The 20,646-nt window shown below is 48.1% G+C and overlaps 2 protein-coding genes across 3 annotated transcripts; both read left to right on the top strand.

Annotated features, from left to right (window-relative positions):
- Positions 1-384: 384 nt before the first annotated feature.
- Positions 385-4,434, top strand: APOD (apolipoprotein D). Its single transcript, XM_010220630.2, has 5 exons — positions 385-414; positions 1,112-1,242; positions 1,619-1,740; positions 2,757-2,845; positions 4,011-4,434. The coding sequence occupies exons 2-5, from the start codon at positions 1,120-1,122 to the stop codon at positions 4,244-4,246; spliced, it is 570 nt and encodes a 189-aa protein (XP_010218932.1). The 5' UTR covers positions 385-414; positions 1,112-1,119; the 3' UTR covers positions 4,247-4,434.
- A 1,945-nt stretch (positions 4,435-6,379) lies between these two features.
- PPP1R2 (protein phosphatase 1 regulatory inhibitor subunit 2) lies at positions 6,380-20,443 on the top strand. Of its 2 annotated transcripts, XM_088525546.1 has the most exons (7): positions 6,380-6,585; positions 12,241-12,348; positions 12,834-12,914; positions 13,211-13,314; positions 14,507-14,683; positions 17,610-17,660; positions 18,995-20,443. In XM_088525546.1, the coding sequence occupies exons 1-6, from the start codon at positions 6,428-6,430 to the stop codon at positions 17,612-17,614; spliced, it is 633 nt and encodes a 210-aa protein (XP_088381672.1). In that variant the 5' UTR covers positions 6,380-6,427; the 3' UTR covers positions 17,615-17,660; positions 18,995-20,443. The 2 variants fall into 2 exon arrangements, with proteins under 2 accessions (XP_088381672.1, XP_088381671.1); XM_088525545.1 differs by lacking the exon at positions 17,610-17,660.
- Positions 20,444-20,646: the final 203 nt, after the last annotated feature.

The raw sequence follows: 20,646 nt of genomic DNA, 5'->3' as shown, positions 1-20,646 counted from the left end.
GGGAGGTGCCTGTTGTCCCTGGGATCGCGGCAGCTCCTGGGCTCCGGGGAGCGTGACAGGGGCCACTGCTGTCCCCAGCCTCTGCAGTAGCGCCAGCTGTGGGAACGTGGGGCTTTCGTGGGCGCGACAGGTCCATGCGGAGCAGCCGTGGGAGCCCGTGCGGGTGCTCGGGGTTCTTTGGCCACCTGGGTGAGCAACCGAAGCGCAGCCTCGCGCCCGCTGCGGCCGGGCGCCTGCTCAGCCCTCGCGGCACCGCCACGTGTCTCGGGGCGAGGAGTGGCTTGTGCGAGCGCTGCAGAAGGAGGATCCCGGCGCGCTTATAAAAGCAGCAGGCGCTGAGCTGGCGGCACAGCCGTTCCCGCAGCCCTGCGCCTCCGCAGCTGAGCCCAGCACCGGGGACGCCCCTCACCTCAGGTACGCTTCTGAGTTAACAGGATTCCCTACTAAACGGGCGCTGCCTTCGCGTTTTTGGAGGAAGACGTGTCCCGTGGTGGGAGAGAGATGAGGCTTTGCTGTCGAGCGTGGGGCAAACGCGAGTGCTGCTTGTGTGGAGGCACTTTGGGCAGAGGATTGCAGAGCAGCCCCAAGCAGCGGGTCCTGCCCCAAGCGGGTGCCACGGCATGAGGCAGCCTCATGGCTTGTTCCTCTGCTGGTACAGCAGAGCCCCTTTACCTTTAGTTCCTGATTTACTCCAGTGTTTTACAGCACATGCCCTGTCCTGCCCTTGCCTCAGCTACTGGGAGCGCAGCTGCTTCGGACGTGCTTGAGATCCCCTGTCTCGCTGGGTGCCGGGTCTGTATGCTGCCCGCACGGGCTGTCCCGTGACGCTGCCGGGTCCTCGAGAGGCTCTGGCTTGTGCTCTTAGGGCGGCCGGCAGTGCCCACTGGTTGTTGTGCTAGGGTGTATTTGGAGCGGTGCCTTCAGCAGAGGGGGTAACGTGGCTGTTCCCCCCTCTGCTCTGTGTTCGTTTTCTCCCACTCTGTGTCCCTTGATGGGCAGGAGTGGCAGAAGATACATTTTTTTCCCCACATCACGCAAAGCTTTGTTCTAGGGAGGCCCCAAATTCTAATATTTTCTTCCTTTCCAAGTCTGTTTTGCTGTTTGCACCCAGGCACAACCATGCTGAGGACGGCAGTGCTGCTCCCGCTGCTGCTCGGTCTCATCGGCTTCGGAAAAGGGCAGACGTTTCACATGGGACCATGTCCAGACCCACCAGTCCAAGAAAACTTCGATATCACCAAGGTGTGAAGAGGTTTCTGAAACCTCCCGTCAGGCAGCAAACGAGGCTATGGTGATATACGCGTAGAGATAAATTGTGCTGGGGCGCAGGGTGGGTGTGAGGGGTCTTGAAACATAAGGGCAGTGGCCACACGCTGCACAAATGACCCAGAGCCCCCAGCCTGGCCCACGAGGCTGGAGGTTTGAGCCCCCAGTGCCCGTGCAGCCCTGCACACCCTCCTGAGACTTGTGGGCTCAGGTGAGGGTGGTCGCTGGCCGCTGCTCGCCTGCTCCTGCGATCCGAGCAGATCAACCCATGTCACCAATGCAGCCAGGCTGCTCTGCACCCTCACCGAGTCTCCTTGAGCTGAGCGCTTCTCTCTGCACTTTCTTTTATCAGTACGTCGGAAAATGGTATGAGATAGAAAAGCTGCCATCAAATTTTGAGAAAGGAAGATGCATCCAGGCAAACTATATGCAGGATGAGAATGGGAAGCTTAAAGTGATCAACAAGGAGCTGCAGTAAGTGTTAAATAATCGGGGTCTCACTCACTGACTCTTTTCTGTCCTCCGTGGATGGGGAGCCACATGTCCCAGGTCCTGTTGCACGGGGCTAGGGGCCACTCACCAGGTGGCAGCCACCCCTGTGTGCCATTTGGTGCTGAGAGGTGCCCCTGCCCTGCACTGCTCTCTTGCACAGAGTAAAAGTGCCCAAAGAACCTGATGAAAAGGGACTGGCAACATGAGGTATAATGGCTGTTTTTAGTTGGGCAAATATTTGAAAATCTGTTCTTTGAAACCTTTGCCTCATTCTGGTAGTGGCTGCTGTGTAAGGGTAGCAGAACTTGCTGCCAGGCTAGAGCAAGGGGCAGAGCAAGTGCACCGATTGTCTCTTTGTTATTCTTGCTTGCCGGCAGTCACGCTGAGCCCCCTTGGCCGTCTGCAGGGACGGCTGCGGATGTCTTTTTATTTGGGTCCCTCAGTAGCTCTGCCTTTCCTGGGGGGGTGGATGAGGGCAGCGAGCACAGAGGCGCCGCTGTCCCCTGCGCTCCCTGGCATGTCCTGGCCACATTGTTCTGCCTGCAACAACAGCGCTGCCACTCGCTCTTTGTGCTGCGTGGGGCAGCGCTGCGGCCGCTCGGCCCCATCTCTGCATCCCGCGCCAGAGCTGGCACAACACCTGCCCCTATGAAGTACCAGGGAACAGGGCTGTGAACCGCAGCCACACAGGGGTTTGCTGGTGACACCAATTCGCTCCTGTCTCCTTGGGTGCTCCTGTGTCCGGCATTTTCGTTAGTGCTTCCTGGAACGTGTGCCCTGCAGAGAGGTGCCTTGGGCGCTGGGGCAGCTTAACCTGCAGCAGCATCTCCTGTCCCCCGCGTGCTGAGCGGGACAAGTCTCAGCCACCCCTTGGTAGATGAATGTCTCAGGAGGGATAATTTCCTGGAAATAAAAACTTAAATGCGACTTCAAATTTATCCTAATTTTATTTCCCTCCTTGTCTATCCTAATTTTATTTCCCTCTTGTCTCTCCTTAGGTCTAATGGCAAATTTAAAGAAATCGAAGGAGAAGTCACATACATGGAGGTAAAGGAGCCAGCCAAGATGGGCATCAGCTTCAACTGGTGTAAGTGTGCAGCTCTCACTGGTGTGAGTGTGCAGCTCTCCCTGCTGTATGTGTGCAGCTCTCGCTGGCCCGAGTGTCCCTCTTGCTGCTGCAAGTGTTGCTTTCACTGGTGAGTGTTGCCCAGAGCTGCTTGCATGCAGGAGCATAAAACAAGAAACTGCAGCGTTATTGACAGCGCAAAACTTGCAGAGCAGGAGGTGACCCTGCCCCGAGGTTTCGTTGCAGCATGATGGCACCACGGGCTGGGCAGAGGGCTGGCAGCGGCACAGCCAGGCAGCTGCTGCTGCTTAGACACAGTCTGCAGCAGGAACCTGAGCAGAGCAGAGCACTGCCCCGGGCTGATCCCCACGCGAGGGAGGGCAGCGCCGCTGCCCCGGGCTGATCCCCACGCGAGGGAGGGCAGTGCTGCTGCCCGTGCTGCTGCCCCGTCGTGGGGGGAAGCCTGCCCAGCGTGGCAGGCAGCCCGGCGTCCCCAGCACAGCCCTTGCTGCCCCTGCTTAGCTCCGGTAACGTGTTCCTGTTGCTTCTGTGGCACTTGCCAGTGCAACATCCTGCAGCAGGGCATTTCAGGCATGTTACACAGCTCTGTCCTCTGCCCACAGCAACGCTTGGAAAAGTTAAAGATGGTCTCTTCCTTGCACCCCTTTTATTTCTTACTTTCTCACATCTTTTCCTCAGCTGCTTGGGGCACTAGAGGAGTTTTTTGGGGAAGGGGTGGAGCGGGGGACATGCACAGACACTGTTGTCCCCTGCAGAGCGCGCAGGGCCAGCATCCTCCTGGCCGTGAGCCCTGGGGAGCCCTGTTTGGCATTCCCAAATGGACCAGGCATAAATCCCTGTGCACGTCACCCACTTCTGCTTTCTGCCTGGTGGTCTGAGGCTGAGGGGCTGACCCTCACAGGAGCAGATGCTTCAGGCATAGCCGCCTGACTGGGAAAAACATTTGCCCCGGTGGCCGGTACCAGCGGGATCAGCCAGTGATGCCGCTGCCTGGCTCCGTGCAGCTCCGAGTCCCTCTGGCCGGAGCAAGGAGGCTTGATGTGTTTTCCTGAGTTGCAGATCCCTGCTCTGGCACATCTTTCTCCCGGGGATGTGGCCCCAGCAGTCTGGGGAGCTGCCAGAGCTGGTCGCCCACAGTCCTTAACGATGCTCCTCTCCCTTCTAGTCACACCTTCTGCCCCATACTGGGTCATCTCCACTGACTACGAGAACTACTCGCTGGTTTACTCCTGCACTAACATTATCTGGCTCTTCCACATCAACTACGCCTGGATTATGTCAAGAGCTCCTGAGATGCACCCAGAAACCGTGACCAACCTGAAGAGTCTTCTCCAGTCCTACAAGATCGACACCGACAAAATGATGCCCACGGACCAGCTTAACTGCCCTCCTGAGATGTAACTGCGACAGCCCCACACCAGCTACAAACTTTCCCTCTTTCCTTAGGCTCCTCTAGGACCTCTTTATGTAGCGCCATAGCTCCCTGCTAATGGTAGCGTGCCAGCCCTGACCGCTGCGCTCTCTGCTGCTCTTCCTCCCTTCTGTCTCACTCTGACTGACTTTTGCAGAGGAACTGACTGATTCAAAGCTAAGGGGTGAAGAAATCCTGAGGTGCAGGTGTGAAGCTCGGCTGCTGCTGCGAATCCTCAAGCGTGCGGCTGCAAAGGGGCATGAGATGTGAGGTGGGGGGCTGGCCCTGCGGGAGGGCCTCTCGCTGCGCACCCAGGGGCTGTTTCCTCCCCTGGTTCTGATGTTTCTGGGCCTGTTGGGCTACACAGCGGCTGTGCTACCCTGCAGCACTGCCCCCAGCTGCCACGGCGGGACATCGGCGTCTCTCCCGCAGCCAAGGGACCCTGTGTCCTGGTGCCGGGATGTGTTCCTGCCAAGCCAGAAAACCCTCTCGCTAAAATCCACATCTGGTCCTTTGCGTGTGAAGTCTGAGAAGCCTAAAAATGTCCAGAAATTCAACACTGCTCCATCCGCAGGCTGGCATTGCGCCGCCGAAGGCTCCGCTCCGAGTGCCGCCAGCGGGCAGAGAGCTGGGCCCGCTGCCCTGTCCTGCGCGCACGGGGCGGGCGAGGGCCCCGTGCGGCGTCGCCCGAGGCTCCCCCCTGCCGCCGGCTCTGCCCCGCGCCGCCCACCACCCGAGGGCCCCGCGGCACCGCGACTGCCCGCGCGGCTGCTCGCCAGGCGCCCCTACGACTCTGCTGCTTCAGTAGCACCCATGCAACTCATTAAAAATGACATCAAAAGAGCTGCCTCTGGGCTTTTGTAGCTTCCCAGGCTGCGGTGCCTCGTGGCAGCTAATACCTGCCCTTCCCTGGCACGCGCGGCAGTGACAGAGCAGGGGTGGCCGCGGGGCAGAGCCTCGCTCCTCCTGCCACCCACAGCGCCGACGGCTGCCCCTGGCCTAGAGACCGCGCGGAGGACGAGGAGGCTGGGGCCACGTGTGGGGCTGGTGGGGAAAACACCTTGCAGCAGGTGTCAGGGAGCGGGAATGCTGCCCCTGCACTCGCCTGAGCTGCTGCACTGGGGATGAGGGCAGGGCTTCTTTGGGAACAACCCTGCCGGGGCCGGGGGCTCGCGCACCTTGGGGCTCCTCTTTACAGAGTGGAGGGGAGGGCAGCGGGGCACTCGGTGACCTGATCAGGGTCCCTGCAGGTACTGGACCTGCAGCCCGGGGCCACCAGTGGCTCTGTGCTCGTTCTGGCGGGCAGTGCCCTCCACTCGTTTTTTTACTGACATTAAGAAATAACCATGTGTGTGTATGAACTGCACAAACCACCCAAGAGGGCACAGGGAGAGGCTGCGGGGGGACAGGGCAGCCGGTGTGCCGGCTCCCTGTCCCGCTGTGCCTTTTGGACAGGCTGCTCCCGCCGTGCCGCTCGCTGCAGGTGTCTGCGCTGCCGAGACGGGCGATTCCCGGGGCTGCATCTCCCTCTGCTGCAGCCCGGCAGCACCGCAGGGCCGTCCCCGTCCCGAGCACTTGGACACGCAGCGGCCGCATCCCCTCCCGCATCCCCGCGCTCCCCGGCCTCGCGGAGCCTTTGCACCTCGGGAGCCCCCGAGGCCGCGAGCGGCGCGCAGCCCGCGGCCCTTCTCCCTGCGCCACTGCCACGTTAAAACTCCGAGGGCTTTTGCCGCTCCAGGTCTTTCCCTGCTGGTGGAGGGGCACGGCCATGGGGCCACCCACCCGCAGGGGTGCAGTGCAGGGAGCAGCACCCACGCAAGAGCCCTGTGCGTGTGCAAGAACCTCGCAGGCTGCGCAGCGCCACGCGTGACCCGCAGCCCGCGGGAACCCGCGCGCGCGTGACCGGGGAGCGCGCGGCCCGCGCTCGGCGACGCGCAGGCGCACAGCAGCGGGGCGGGGTGGTGGCCGCGCAGGCACACAGCAGCGGGGCGGGCGGGCTGCTGCGCGCTCCGCCGGCCGCCCGGGGGCGCGGCGGCAGCGGCGGGCGGGGCGGGGCGGGGCGGGGCGGGGCGGGGCGGCTGTGACGCGAGCGGCTGTGACGCAGGGCCGGGGCGGCGGAGGCGGGAGGCGGCCCCGGAGGCGCTCGCGGAGCCGCAGCCGGGCGGGCGGCCATGGAGGCGCCCTCGGTGCCGGCCGCCTCCACGTCGGGCGCGGCGGGGCGCGGGCCCATCAAGGGCATCCTGAAGAAGGGCGGCGGCGGCGGCGCGCTCTCGGCGGGCGGCCCCGGGGCGCGGCGGCCCAGCCCGGCCCGCGACGAGGACGAGCACGGGTGAGGGCCGCGCCCGGGCCGCAGCGGGCCCCGCTCCCTCGGGTGGGCAGGAGGGAGGCTTGGCCCCTGGGAAGGCCCCGCCGAGCCCCTTGCGGTGCTGGGGGAGGAGGAGCAGGAGCCTCGGGCAGCCCCCGCGAGCTGCGGGCAGCAGGCGGCTGCGCCTGGGCGGGTTTGTTGGATCAGCTGCCCACGAGTCTGTGCTCCGTGCTGGGACCCTCATGTTTGTGCTGTCTGCAACTCCCCGGGAGAAAATTCCCTGCGTGGGAGGTCAGGCAGCGCGGAGAAGCCCTGGCTGTGGCCGTGGGAGGAGTGAGGTTGTAAGTGCGGGGAGGGCAGGGGACGGTGGGGGCTGCGCCTGTGACACAGCTGCTGCACAGGGAGACAGAGTCGCTCCGGTCGTGACTGCACGGCTGAGAACATGATCTGGCTGTGCAGCACGGCCAGCGCGGCAGCTGAAAGGGCTGCCGTGGCTCTTGGCTGCTCATGGAGCGCCAGCAGGAGTGAAGTTACCCTTAAAAGTTCCTTCCCAAAAGGGCATTCCACAAAAGGAAACGTTTTGCCATTGCTAGCAAGACAAGGTATGGCTGGGAAAGTACACTTTGCTGTAGGAGACCTTAGGTCGTCCAAGGCTGGCTGTGGGGAGAAGAGTTCTGTAGGATTGAAACATAAGGGAGCTCTGTTCTTAGCTCTTCAAGATTCATCCCCAAAGATCTCGCACTTGTAAATTGAGCTCTCATTGGTGAAGCAACTTGTATTTTTAATGATGCAAAATTTTGGTTTAATTGTAACACTTGGAGTTAGCCCAAATAAAAAGGAAGTGGCCTTTAACCAACCAGCAGGAGAGTAGCTGCCTTGACTGGTAAAAATCCCTGCCTTGGTCCCGACATTGCCATGACGTGTGTTGCGCTGCCTCGTGCTGCTCCAGGGTGCTGGCCTGACCTGGCTTAGACCTGAGCTCCCTCCTCATAAACCTGCTCTTGGCAGCTTCCTTGTGTGGGACCTTGATCAGTTTGCCAGAAGAGCTATAATAAATAAACATGTAAATTTTGCTCATTGTGGTAGTGTTCCTTTTCCTCTTGGCCTAGTTCAGTCATGGATATAGGTCCTACCTGGCAGAGTTAGGACTAAAAGTTTTTATTTGTGAGCTGTCTGTGCTCAAAGTTCCTGCTTTTCAGGGAGAAGTTAATGCAGCTGAAGGAACAAGAGAGTGTTTTTGAAGGAGGTGAACGTTAATGGCAATATGTTACACGAATGTTATCTTTACGTTTTCCAATTCTAATATGATGTCATAACCTGAGGGCTGTTAGTGGCCGCTTGTTGTATAGTCCCTCTGTGCCATCTTGTAGAATGACCATAAGTTAGAGCACAAACTAATGAGCTGTGTGCGCAGTGTAGCTGGTTACAGCACACAGTGATTTCTTGGGATGCAGTTAAATGGGCAGGAATCCTGTTCCCATTTCCTGTCTAGCAGTGCAAGTCAGTAAATGTGTTATTAGATGAATTCAGAAACTGCCTTACAAGCTGAAGGATATTGGCTAAAGCTGGCAGATTGTGTTGGAAGCTTTCCTGGAAAGGTCAGTAGAGGTTTTTCAAAGCTAGCTTGTGTGCAGATGTTATTTTTGGTTGCTAGCTCTGGAAACTTGATTAAATCTGTGTTGTTTCTGTCTGTAGCAAAATCATTATTTAAAAGAAGATCACAGCTGCACTATTTGTCATTCTTTTAAAGATTAAAAATCAGCTTAGAAACTAAAGCATCTGTTTACTAGGGGCACTTCTATTAGCAGCCTCTGCTTAGCCCTAATAGTGTGGTTTACAGCAGCAGGAAGGAGCTCATTGTGTCAGCGGTCTTCTCTTAAAACACTATGTTCAGTAGAACTCCTGTGTTTACATCATTGTTGACCTGCACTGTTGCTAGTGATGGTGAAAATCTTTGGAAAGCTTCTTTAATGCAGGCACGATGCAGGAGCAAAGCCTGGGTCACCACTGGAGCGGCACCCTAAGAGCCAGCACTGTCGTTCAGTGGCAGTCCCGTTGGTGGCACGTTTAGTGAGACCGACTCCAGTGACGGGGCGTTCGTGTGCGCCCCGGGGCTGAGCCGACTCCTCGAGCAGTTTGGCAGAGCAGCCTCCAGGGGACGGGGCCGCTGCGGCGGGAGCGCTGCTTAGCAGGGGCCTGCCAAGGTGTGATCCCCAAATAGGCACTTACATATTTACAGCTCACACCACACAGGAGCACTTCTGTCACACCTCATTTTTCAAATCTGATTTTATCAAGAAAGATTAGAGTTCATGTTTCTCTATCTGAAGCAATGTCAGGAAGCATTTTCCTGGGATGATTCTAATCTTGTATCATTAATTTTATGCTGCTCTGGCATGCCTAAGCCTGTTAAATTAGAGACAATCGAGGAAGGTGTGGGTTTTTTAGAGCGGTTAGTCACCCTCATGTGAAGACTTCTTATACTGAGGGGTGAAATGACAGGGTTTATCACTAATGATAATCGTAGCTGAATTTTTAACTTGTTTTCTGGGGGGGATTTGTTCCACAGCCAAAGCTTTTAATGATAGTATGTAAGTTAAATAAATGTTAAATCCAAACCACTAAAATCTTTAATCTTGTATTTATTAGTTCCTGTTACAGTCTGTAGAGTGTCTAATTTTAAGCCTAGTGTGTGCCAGAAAGATTTCTAAGGTTGCCAGGTTTCTAAGGGTGCTATTGTTGCTAAGTATTGTGCAGTGAATGCAGCGGCTGAAGCAGTTTCCTTCCCTGTGTGTCGTTGCTTTAACAAATGCTGCTGTTAGGGCTGATGAAACTGCCTAGGTTTGTGCTAGCGCTGTGACCGTGAAGATACCAGGCCAAGTTAGCACAGTACAAAGGGAGAAGAGAAGCAAGATGCTGATGAGGATATATTTCAATGTTGCTATTAGTTCTAGATGACAAATATACGTCTCTCATCTGGGCTGTTGTTATCTAGGGTGCTTTCCTAGCACCGAGGTGTCTGGGAATTGTTCTTGCTGCTGATGGACAGGCACTGGTCTTGCTCCTTCCCCCTGCGCTGCAGGAAGAGAGCCCAGGCCTGTGCTCCAGCACACTGTTCTGCACAATGGTGGTAAATTGACCCCCTTGGACAACCAGAGCTGTGGAGTTACCTGCCACTGCTCATCCCATGTGTGTGAGCAGCCTGATTCCAAGCTCAGGAAAATGTATACGCAGATTTTGCTCAGGATCTTTTTTTCAGGGTACAGCTTAGACTTCTTGAACCAAGCCATCCTCAGTAGAGCATGTTGAACATGGGAAGACTTCACTTGTGTTGCAGCCCACACATCACCTGGAGAAGAAGCAGGGCCAAGTTTTAGTTGGAACTGCAAGAATGAAGACGAATTTGGGGCTTTTGTAAGTTGAATGCACTTCCAGTTCAGTCTCAGAGCTTGCTGCAATACATCAAACAAGATTCTGAGTTCACAGCTGTTTCCTATCCCTCCATGTCCAGGGATTTTTTACGTCCCTATTCTCCTTATGTAGGTCATTTGACTCCCAATTCTTGGGTACTATTGTCTGATATTTTTCTCCAGACTGGGCTAGAAACTCTAGTCTTTCTTCTGTTTGAGAACTATATATATATTTTTTTTAATGTGGAGGCACCAGCAGGTAGCCCATGTTTACTCCGTTCCTGCTGCTTCCCTAGCACAGACACTGGTGCTTGTCAGATTCTGCCGTGAACACTTCAGGAATCTTAAAACTGGCAGAAAAGGTCTTAAAATCAATCTTAAATCAATCTTAAAAAATAAATATATTTTAGGGAGAGTGGGGAGGAAGGTTGCTTGCTGCAGTGTTTCACTTGCTTTTTTGCTTACGTAGCCAAGCAGTGAAGGAGTTCAGGGGCTCAGCTGAGCAGAAACCCTTTTAAGTTAGTTTCCTGGTGCAGAGGAGGCAAGAAGATCAGGTCACACGGCAAGGCAGAAGCCTTGACTTGTGCTCTTGTGAAGCTGCGCTCTGAGGTGATTGCAGTGAGCACAGAAGCCTGTGTTTCTCCCATCCGTCTTTCTTTCCCTTAAATAAGTGCTCCCCCTGTATAGGGACTGCATACCGCTGTCCTGCTGCTGTGAGCGTTGGATGTTCTCAGGTACTCTACGTGGAACCACCTCATCATCCTCTGTTAGTCACAGATGAACTTCGAGCAGATGTTTAATCAGTGGGTTTAGATGCCCAAGTGGGTGATACGAGTGGCTGGTGTTTCTAGACCTAGAGTTCCTGCTTTGTCATTCCCAAGCTTGTGACTCCCCAGCCTGCCAAACGTATTGGAGCAGACAATCTGGCTAACGTTTTGTCCATTCAGATTGTAATCCTTGTGCTCAAATTGAACAAAATGGTTAAATAGATGTGACACCTCAAATACGAGGGTTTGGTGTGGGTTAGCATGTGGTAAGGTGATTGAGCTCGCTTATTCGTATGCAATTATAGATTATAGATTTGTTGTGTATAGAATTCATCGTAAACTCCATTTCTGTATCTTTAACAATTTTCTTTTACGTTTTATGTGGCTCTCTTCATAAATATAGAGTCTAGTTTATACAGAGAATTCTGTTTGATCAGTATCTGTTTTACAGATAGTGTTCTGCTCATAAGCACCTGTATTGCTGAGATGACATCTTTTCAAAACTAGTACTTTGTTATTAGAACTGTGTGTGTCTAAGTAAGAGTGGTTAGTTGGTTTAACCAAAAATCATCACTAAATGTAAAACCCTGTTATATTTTCTTCATTAAAACATAGTTCACAACATTTCAAGCATAAATTAACAGATAAGCTAATATTAAATGGTGGAATTAGTTTAATATTCTGAAGTTAGGTTTTAAGGATTAGTCTAAGAGAAAGACCACAGCAATTGCTTGCTTTGCAGGTTGCATATTTTGTTGGTTCGGGGAATTTTTGCTTCTGCATATATACATAAAATGCATGCATATATGCATGAAATGGTACATTCTGTAATTAATTGAGGAAAGTCTAAATAATGCATGACCGCTGGAGGATCTCTGTGTAAGGTATGAAACTCCTGTGGCTTAGTTACAGCAGTCGGTCTCATTTTGTGATCCCTGTTCACGGTGACAAAAGCAGTATTAAAATGCAGCAGTTCAGAGGCCCTTGTTTTCCCACAGGAGTTATTTGTTGCTCAGAACTGTTCGTGCAGCAGTTTTGCTACTAGTCCTAGCAGCTGCCTGAGCAGAGGCCAGGGCAGGTTGCTTGGTTTTGTCCAGGTATTGTGGGCTGTAAGAAGAGGAAGAGGAAGAATAACTTCCTCTTCAGTGACACATAAGAGCAGGTGGTTACTCGGAGCATGATTGAACAGGAATGATAGTCTATTAGGGTGGGAGGGGAAATGTATATATCTGTGTGTATGTTTGTATATGAATATATTTATAAAGCCATAAATTCATTTAGCTTTTTTAAGTTGGTAGGGAGAGCTTTGTAAAGCCGCACTCAATTTGCTGTGATGTTAATCACATTTATGCTTTGAACATGCCTGTGTGTCATAGCAATATTCTGCTTGCCATAGAGTATAATAAAAGGCAATACATATTCTAAATGTTTTTTCTTTTGTGGTCGAACAGCAGAAAAGATTTTTAGAGTGTGAGAAAATTAACTTGCATTTCTGATTTCAGTAAAAAATCCCAGAAGTGGGATGAAATGAACATCATAGCTACATACCATCCAGCAGGCAAAGATTATGGCTTGATGAAAATAGATGAGCCAAGTACTCCTTATCACAGGTAGGCTTGCAAAAACAGCTGTCCTAAACAACTTTAATCTTTGATACTAGGCAAAATATAGTTGTAGGACTGTAGTGAATATGGCCTTCTGAATGAGGCAATATTTACTGAAACTATAGCTGATAGACTCTGCAATCCTTCTGGATATATGCAATATGTTTGACTTAAAGCTGCTAAATACAGTCTTATAGTTACTACTGAGCAATACTGCCAGAAAAGTGAATTTTGGTAAGGTCTGTGTGTATTAGGCTTTAGATATTAACAGAATCAATAAATGTAAATTGTATTTTTTTTGTTTATAACTTTCACTTATATGAACATATAAAAAACTGTCATTTACATAAATATTTAAATTAGATTTAGAAAACTCTTGAAATAATAGCGGTCTCTCAATTTTGAGTTTTGTAAGGTTTTGGTTGTTTTATCAGTTGAATTTTGAGCAGCAAGGTATTGATTAAGACTACTCTCTTTGTTTGCCTTCAAAGTATGGTAGGAGAAGATGATGAGGATGCAGTGAGTGATACAGAATCAAGTGAGCCCTTAAAAGCAGATGTGTTGAGTAAAAAGTAAGTATTGACATAGAAAACTGACTATCCATTAAGATCCATTAATCTCTGTAGAAGTAGTTGCAATTTGAAAACGTATTGCTGTTCTTAAAAGTCAGATTTTTGCTATCTGCAGTTAAACAAAGCAGTTTTCTGTGCTAATAGCACCACTAGAATAAAAGTCATGTCTTGCAGGATGTTTGTGCACATGAATATGGCAAAAACATTGAACAAAGCAGTCGGTATGAGTATTCTAAAATTCAAGATGTTTGTGAAAATTTGCTTATTCAGCGTTTTCTATTATATGCTTTATGTAGACTAGCAGCTGCAGCTGAAGGTAAGGGACCTAAGATCCTAGCAAGACAGGAGGAAAGCAGCGAGGAGGAGGATGAGGATGAAGAATTAACACCTGAAGAACGAGGTAGGCATTAGTGTGTGGGGGGTGTGTGTGTGTATGTGTAGTAGGAAGATGTCATTTGAAAGTGGAGATGTATAACCTTTCAAACATAAATGAAAGATGAGAAATAATTCTGTACAGTCAGGACTATTAGGTTTGGGATCTACATACAAAGAGGAACCTTGATGCTACTGGCTGACCCCCTGTATACAAGCGTAAGGTGTGTAAATTGTTTTAAAGAAATCTCAGCTTCTCATACGAGAGGCTTTTTTTGTTTGAGATGAGGGATTATTCCTTAATAGGGACGCATTTCAAGTAGAACTAACAATTTAATGAATACTGTGCAAATAAAGCACTGCTAATTGCTTAGAAATAGATGCTTTTTGATTTTATTTTAGTTTCAAATCGACTGGTAGATAGGTGTAGCAAGAAAACTATAAATATTGTGAAACAAAGTGCCTCATGCATCTTCAACAGAGATGCTATTCTGCCTTAGCTTGGGACAGAACATTTTGGGGAAACAGTCAAACAATAAAACTGCTAAGGTTTCCAGCTTGTGTTATTTAGCTGTTACTTCTCATCTTTCCTAATGCTATTCATCCATTTCGAGCGTGTAACCTTACAATTCTGGTGAGGAGGACAAAAACAATGTTGGAACTGCCAAGAAGCAGAGTTTACTTTGATCAGAATGAGTTACTGCTACAACTGTTAGGGGAATGTCAGATATATGGAGCAAAGTTAGGCTTCAAGCCATGGGAAAAGTGGAAAATACTTTCTTTTATGTTTGGAAAGTGCTTGCTGGCTAACTACTGAAGGCCGGTATCAGTGACGCAAGTTAGATATCTGCAGAAGTTCATTTTCTAGTATACCATTGATGTCTCAATTTGCCTATAAATTTGCTTAAAACGAGACTTGTGAAACTTTGGAATTTTTTATATGGTTCCTGGGTGCTTCTCTTGGTCGAACTTACTCTTGCTTGCAGGCATGTACTTTTAACTGCACTCCAGCCATTCCAGTCCAGTAACTATTAGGCAGTGTGTCAGACCTGTTTGCTAGAATATTTCACTTCTTGGAGAACATACTGTAAATTCAGGTATTGCTTGACGATGTGAAGAATGTGTTTTTAAAGTGGCTTGAAACTGACTTAGGAAGTAGTTGATGTTTGTGTGTCTCCGATTAAAATATCAGTTCAGTATTTAGATTTGTTTGTCCACAGAAAAGAAGAAACAATTTGAAATGAAGAGAAAGATGCACTACAATGAAGGGCGAAATATCAAACTGGCAAGGCAGCTCATTGCAAAAGAACTACATGGTGAGGATGACGAGGATGAGGACGAAGAGATGCGTGATGATGCAGATGTAGAAACAATGAATACAGAAGCAACTGAACATGGTAAGCGGCTGACTAATCAAAAAGCATGTTTAGGTGTCAGTAATGCTTTCAGCTATTAGGAAATCAATAGACTCAAGTGAAAGAATGAACAGAGAAGGGAGAAGTATATAATGTGTAAAGTGTGTTCCTGTGTGCTGTCCTGCAGCATCTGTAGAATGCTTCTAAAAACATTAACGTTAAGGGCTTTTTGCTTGTGTGTGTCTGTGTGTCATAACAGAAGGGCAAGCACCTCTCCTTGAGGCCAGTACTATGGGCACGGCATAACTGACTCTTGGTAGTGAAGCTGCCAGCGTCAGTTTTGGGGGAAGTGTATCTTGTGCAGATTTCTTCAAGCTTTGGCCTCATGGAGGAGCCTGATGTATTCCTATTCTGCTCCCAAACCATCCTGTAGTCAGCAGTGGGGAACTAGCATAATGGCTTCCTCCCGGTTGAGAAAAGGAAGTCCTTCTTCCTAAGAAAGGACTTTGGTCTATCTTACTGGAGCTTAAAACTATCCTGTTAGGGCTTCAGTGTGCACTTGTCATGAAGCAGTAACATTCACCTTCATAGCATGGGCTAAGCAGCCCGCCCTCCTCCCTCTTGGCTGCTGTAAGAACTTCTGGGGCTTGTACCCGGAAACCTGCTTCAGAGTTGCCTCTTGATGTTAATTTGATAGGTGAAGGTTGAAAACTTCTCTTCCATTTCTCTGCGGGTGAAAACTGTAGACTGCATCAGTCTCTGATGATTGTGGTGGCCTTCTGATGAATAACCACAGTTTTTTAGTTCCCACCTCTGTCTGGAACAGCACTTTGAAACAAGTTCTTGGTGTTAAGAGTGGACATCTCTGCTTATGAGACTAGTGTCAGTGAATCTAAAGTTTATAAACCTCATTCATCTGTTGCTTGGCAAAGTTGTGAGACATTAGCACTAGGGAAGATGCTGCATGGGTTGAAAATGGTTCACGTTTGATTTTCGCAACAATGTGAACTAAGAACTCTTCTAAAATGAATTTAAATTCTGCGCAATATGGAGGTGACTTGCAAAGTGGGATTTTTAATGTTTCTGTGGATTGCACATCTTAGTTCCACTATTTATCAGAGGACTAATTTCTTCATAATTGCTAGAGGGTCATTTGGTGTTATGTCTGAGACCCATCAATTAGTAAATGATTTACTGATCCTACAGCAGTTTATAACATGCCTTATAATGGCTCTTTACTAGAACTGCTCCATTAAGCCTCCGTATGTCCTTTCTCCGTGGCTCGAAGCTGCCATCCTCCTGCTGCTGCTGTAGGACAGGGAGGCCCCTCGCTGCCCAGCTGCGCTCGCCACTGGACACAAGGCTCCTCCTTGCAGCATTTTCCATCTCTGTTGTTGAAGTCCATTCCACCTTGCTCCCTAACCCAGCTTCTGAGCCACCCATGGTAATTATCAATCTTAGATTGCTTATGGCTCACGGACTCCATCAGTGTAACTGCCAGTTTATCAGCCCATTAACCTGGTTCTTCCTGACTCCATGGCTTACAGAAACACTTTCAATTAACTTCATGGGTGTCTTGTTTTTCCATTTTTGTTTTGTATCACTCTGCTTAACAAAGTTCAGTGCTTTACTATATTCTAATATCTGCGTAAACAGTCTTAATTTTTGGTCTGTGTGCTTGATCAGTTCTTCAAGGCTTAAATACTGGTCTTTTGTAATGGCCCATGAATTAAATGGCCTCCAGCTGATTGTATCTAAGTTCAGGTTGTTAAAAGGATGGTGGAATCCAGTCAAAACTTGTCTTAATAAACATCTCCATGTCATTCAGCACTGCCCACATTTTAAAAATCTCCTATATGGAGACTGATACATACTCAAAAATAGAGGTTTGCTTAAGTGATGGCAAGACTTTACTGAAGCAACCTTTTTGGAGATGATCTCTTGTGATCATTCTCTTATCTTTATACTGAGTACTGCTTTCTTAAAAATGTGGCTCACATTTCTTTAACTCTTTTTTTTTTTTTAATAGCTACTTTTAAAACTTTCTTTCTTTCTTGCATTTTTAGCTAATTTATGGTTTTGGCCATGCTAGGCATTTGAATTTAATGAGTATTTCAATTTGGTTTCTTCCCCTGTGGAAGGAGATCAAAATACTATAAACATTCTTGGTCCTAAGCTGCTCTCTCTAGGACTGCGAAAAAACAAGATGCTTTTCGATCATTCTGAAACTATGTGGAAAGATTGCTCCTCTGGCCCTTCTTCAAAGAGCTCTTCAGCTGCAAATCATTGTGTTTTAGTGTATTTTTTGTAGCAGAGAATGAGTTATCTGGTGGTGCAGGAGATTACACCTGTGAGGGCTTATTTTGACTTCAGTCTATTAAACTGACTAACAGCTCTGATGATGTCTTTTTAACAACAGTGGAAATGTCTGCCTCTCTGCATATTGATTTATAGCTGTATTTTAATTCTTTATTTCATTTGACTTCAGTTCTTTTAAGTTGTGGAATTCATCTGGTGATGTGGCTACCACTCAAATTAATTAGGTCTTCGACTGCGTAGAAATTTATGTAAGAGTTAGCATGCAGAGTCTATTTCTTCTACTGGAATAATGTGCCTTTTCATAGTCCTGGTGATTATTCCAGGTGAAGATGAATGGCTTCTTGGTAGTCTGTTGTGCATTTGGGGTTCTACCAGCTCCTGGATTGTTATTCAGATGGTTCGAGAGCCTCTTGTCATTTGGAATTGGTCTATTCATGAACCTAAAGGTTCTTAAAGGTGCTTCTCTTACCAGGTGCTCCTTTTCATCCTCTAATCCTGCCTGTTTGTTTGTTTGAGTAAAACTAACAGTACTCCTGACTTCTACAAATACTTCTTATGTCTGTGCTGAGAAAGGGGCTAATGTCTTAGGACAGCTTTTTAAGAAGGTGCCGCCAAGACTGCTAATATAAATTGCCCTTCTTGGTTACAGACTGAGATTTCTTGCTGCTTGAAATGAAGATGACCAGCCCAGTCAGTAATGGTGAGAACTGTTCGTATGTTTTTTTTCCCTGTTTTCATCTTGGGCTAGCAAGTGTTTTCAGTGGATGGATCATTCCTTTCCTGCCTCAAGTAGCTGTGCTTTACCTGTGCACATAGAAACTACCAGTGAAACTTTCTGGAGGAAAAGAACCATGTTGGAGTTGCAATAGACTGCACTGAGATTGCTTCCTTCAGCTTCTTTGGAATTTCTCTGGTTACGCCCAGTTTATGACTCCATGAACAATGCAATAGACTTTGCCTACAAAATAGTGACCTTCATCCCTTTCCACAAATATGTTTCCTTTAAAAAATCTCTTTGAGGTCAGTGAAGGAAAAATTCCTGATACAGGTTGATTGAAGCATGAGGACTTCAATGCACGCTTGATTTTCCTTCTGATTTACAAAAGCTTATTTCCTCAGAAGACACAAAGGTGTGAGCTGTAGCAATTCCATTGACAAGCAGTAAAACTATTGTCCTCTGCTATGGGACATTGAGCTGTTCATTGCTTTGATAACCCTACTTAGATACTGTGCTAACTTAGCTGTCAGCTGCCTGGGTGTGCTCTTCTGGCCGCTGCTAGATACAGGTTGCATTGTGTTTTCTTCAGCTGTAGTCGGCATCATCAGGAAGGTGATGTAAGAGGCCAGGAGCATTGACAGATCTGTTCTGCTTGCCAGCCACACTATTCACTTGCCAAACTGGACGTGTGACTAAGTGCAACGCATGCCCAAGCCTCACTGGCCTTTCCTTGGAAAGGAAGATCACCTGGACTTGGCTTTTTCTGGTCTTTGCTTTATGCCCCTGAATGTTGTTCTCTTTTAAAGTAGAACTAGAGTTGGCTTTTTCATAACAAAAACTTTGAACCTTTATTGCCTTCTGCCCTGCAATACCTAAGATCCTTGGTCCAAAACTGTGACTTTACTAAATTCTTAAACAGCACAACAGACTGCTCCACTTATTAGCTTGTTTTGGTTTAAAATATCTCATCCAGATTTGAACCTGAGGAACTTGTATTTCAGGAACTCTGTGTATTAGCTGTGCACTTTGGTGTCTCTAGCTGCTGGACTCCCGAATTGAGGGTGAGCAGTGGGCAGTGCTGCTGTGGTGCACACAACTGGGCACCTCTTCCAAGTGTGAGGGCAAAATGGCTATTTTGGAAGTTTTCACACTTCTGGACAAAACGCATATGTAGGCTGTGAAAATGGGATGTACTTCTAAGAAGCAAGCATTACTGTGGAGAAACAGAGATGGCTTCAGCAGGTTTTATTTATTATTTTTTTAAAATAATCAATGGGCATGAATAGTTATCTGTTCTTGTGATCTTTCTTACACAGCACATGCTACTAGTGACCAGCTGGGAAGTAGAGCACACAGCATAGAAGAAATCTGTCCTGAACTGTAACTGCTTGTCAAAGACAAATATAAGCACTGCTTCATGATTTTTGCAATTATGGCTCTTAAATATCAAGAAGCATATCAGTTACAATGTTGTATTGCCAAGAATGTTAATTTTAGACTTGTCCATTAGGCAGAAAAAAAAATCTGCCTAATTGATTTTTCTTGTGCCTAGTATTTCATGGAGAATACTGCTTCATAATCTGTTCAACCAGAATGGCATTCCCTGTATGTGTAACGCTGATTATCTTGCGTCATGTACTGTTCCTCTTCATGCTTTGAAACACAGACAGTATCCTTGTGTTTTTTCACTATTTATTTGACAGTGCTCTAGGTGTGGTGCCTCCTATGAAAGGGTTTGGAATTTAAGAGCCAAACGGTACAGCATACATTGGATTGACATGCAAGCTATTTATCAGATGTGTTAAGCAGTTTAAAAAGGGATTATTTAAGTTTTACAACTTTTTTTTTGTAGAATTTTGACCTGTTAATCTAAATTTCAGTATGTTATTACCTGTATTTTCCCAGTCTCTAGAAGAAGAGTTTTATTATTTTTAAGAGCTGTGTTTGGAATCAATTACTAGTTTCTGACTAAGGCAGTACTAACTTCTGGTGGAAGGATGTTTTTACACTGGAAATGCGCTGACTTGAACCTTGCATTTAACTGTCATCTATCTTTTCCATTGGGACTGGCTTGTTTTGCAGCTCTCTTGATTTGTCTTGAGAATATGGAAGTTCCCCCCCCATTTTTTCTTTCTCAAACCACATCAAGTGTCACTCTTCCTGCTCTCGTCTCAAACTTTTGGACTTTTCCAGTTGCATGAAGAGTAAATATTCACCTGAAGTATTCACCCTTTAGGAGGAAATCCACGTGGGGACTGCAGCGATGGGATGGATTTAGGCTCTGTTTGCTCTGTATAAAGATAACTGATGGTCTCCTGTCCTCTTGGGATTTATACCCACTATACTGAAAACCACTGGTCTAAATCTTTCTGGATCTAATGCAACTTGCAGCAGCTGCTTTTGCAAATGAAGGCTATTTGGAAGGACAGAAGGCTGCCTAATTCAAATGCTGTTTACAATGTAGTTGGATAGCCCCTGTAAAGAGGTTTTTTTTGAACCTTCAAATTACTGTAAACAACTTCCCACTCAATGGATTTTGACTGGTGAATGTTATAGTATTCAAAATAGTTCTTGGTTTTTATCACACAAATGAAGTATACATTTGAGCTTTAGCTTGGTTATGGAATACATTGTATATCTTAATTTTGATCTGACTTTGATATGTTGCAAAAATCCATATAATTATATGGAACTATTTTAAAATGTCTTTTTGTCCACTGTATATGTGAAGTTTGAATAAAGGAATGAAAGTTATTTTACAGTTATCTGTGTTCTCAGGTGTGAGCTTTCCTGCAATCCCAGGGCATGTTGACAATAAGCGAGGCAGTGGGAGGCAGCCTGTGGAAGTGCTTTGCTGGGGGAATTCATCAGGATACATGTGTTGCCAGAGATGTCTGTGAGCTGTGCTGGGCATGGTGGTGTGTGCCTTTCCTAACTCTCTTCTGTCCTTAGCACATAACAGCATTGC

This window comes from Tinamus guttatus, unplaced genomic scaffold, assembly GCF_059628265.1.
Source record: "Tinamus guttatus ecotype Peru unplaced genomic scaffold, ASM5962826v1 Tinamus_guttatus_pri_ptg000227l, whole genome shotgun sequence".
Lineage (NCBI taxonomy): Eukaryota > Metazoa > Chordata > Aves > Tinamiformes > Tinamidae > Tinamus > Tinamus guttatus.
The sequence above is the reverse complement of the archived record's forward strand: the minus strand, read 5'-3'. Positions and strand labels throughout refer to the sequence as shown.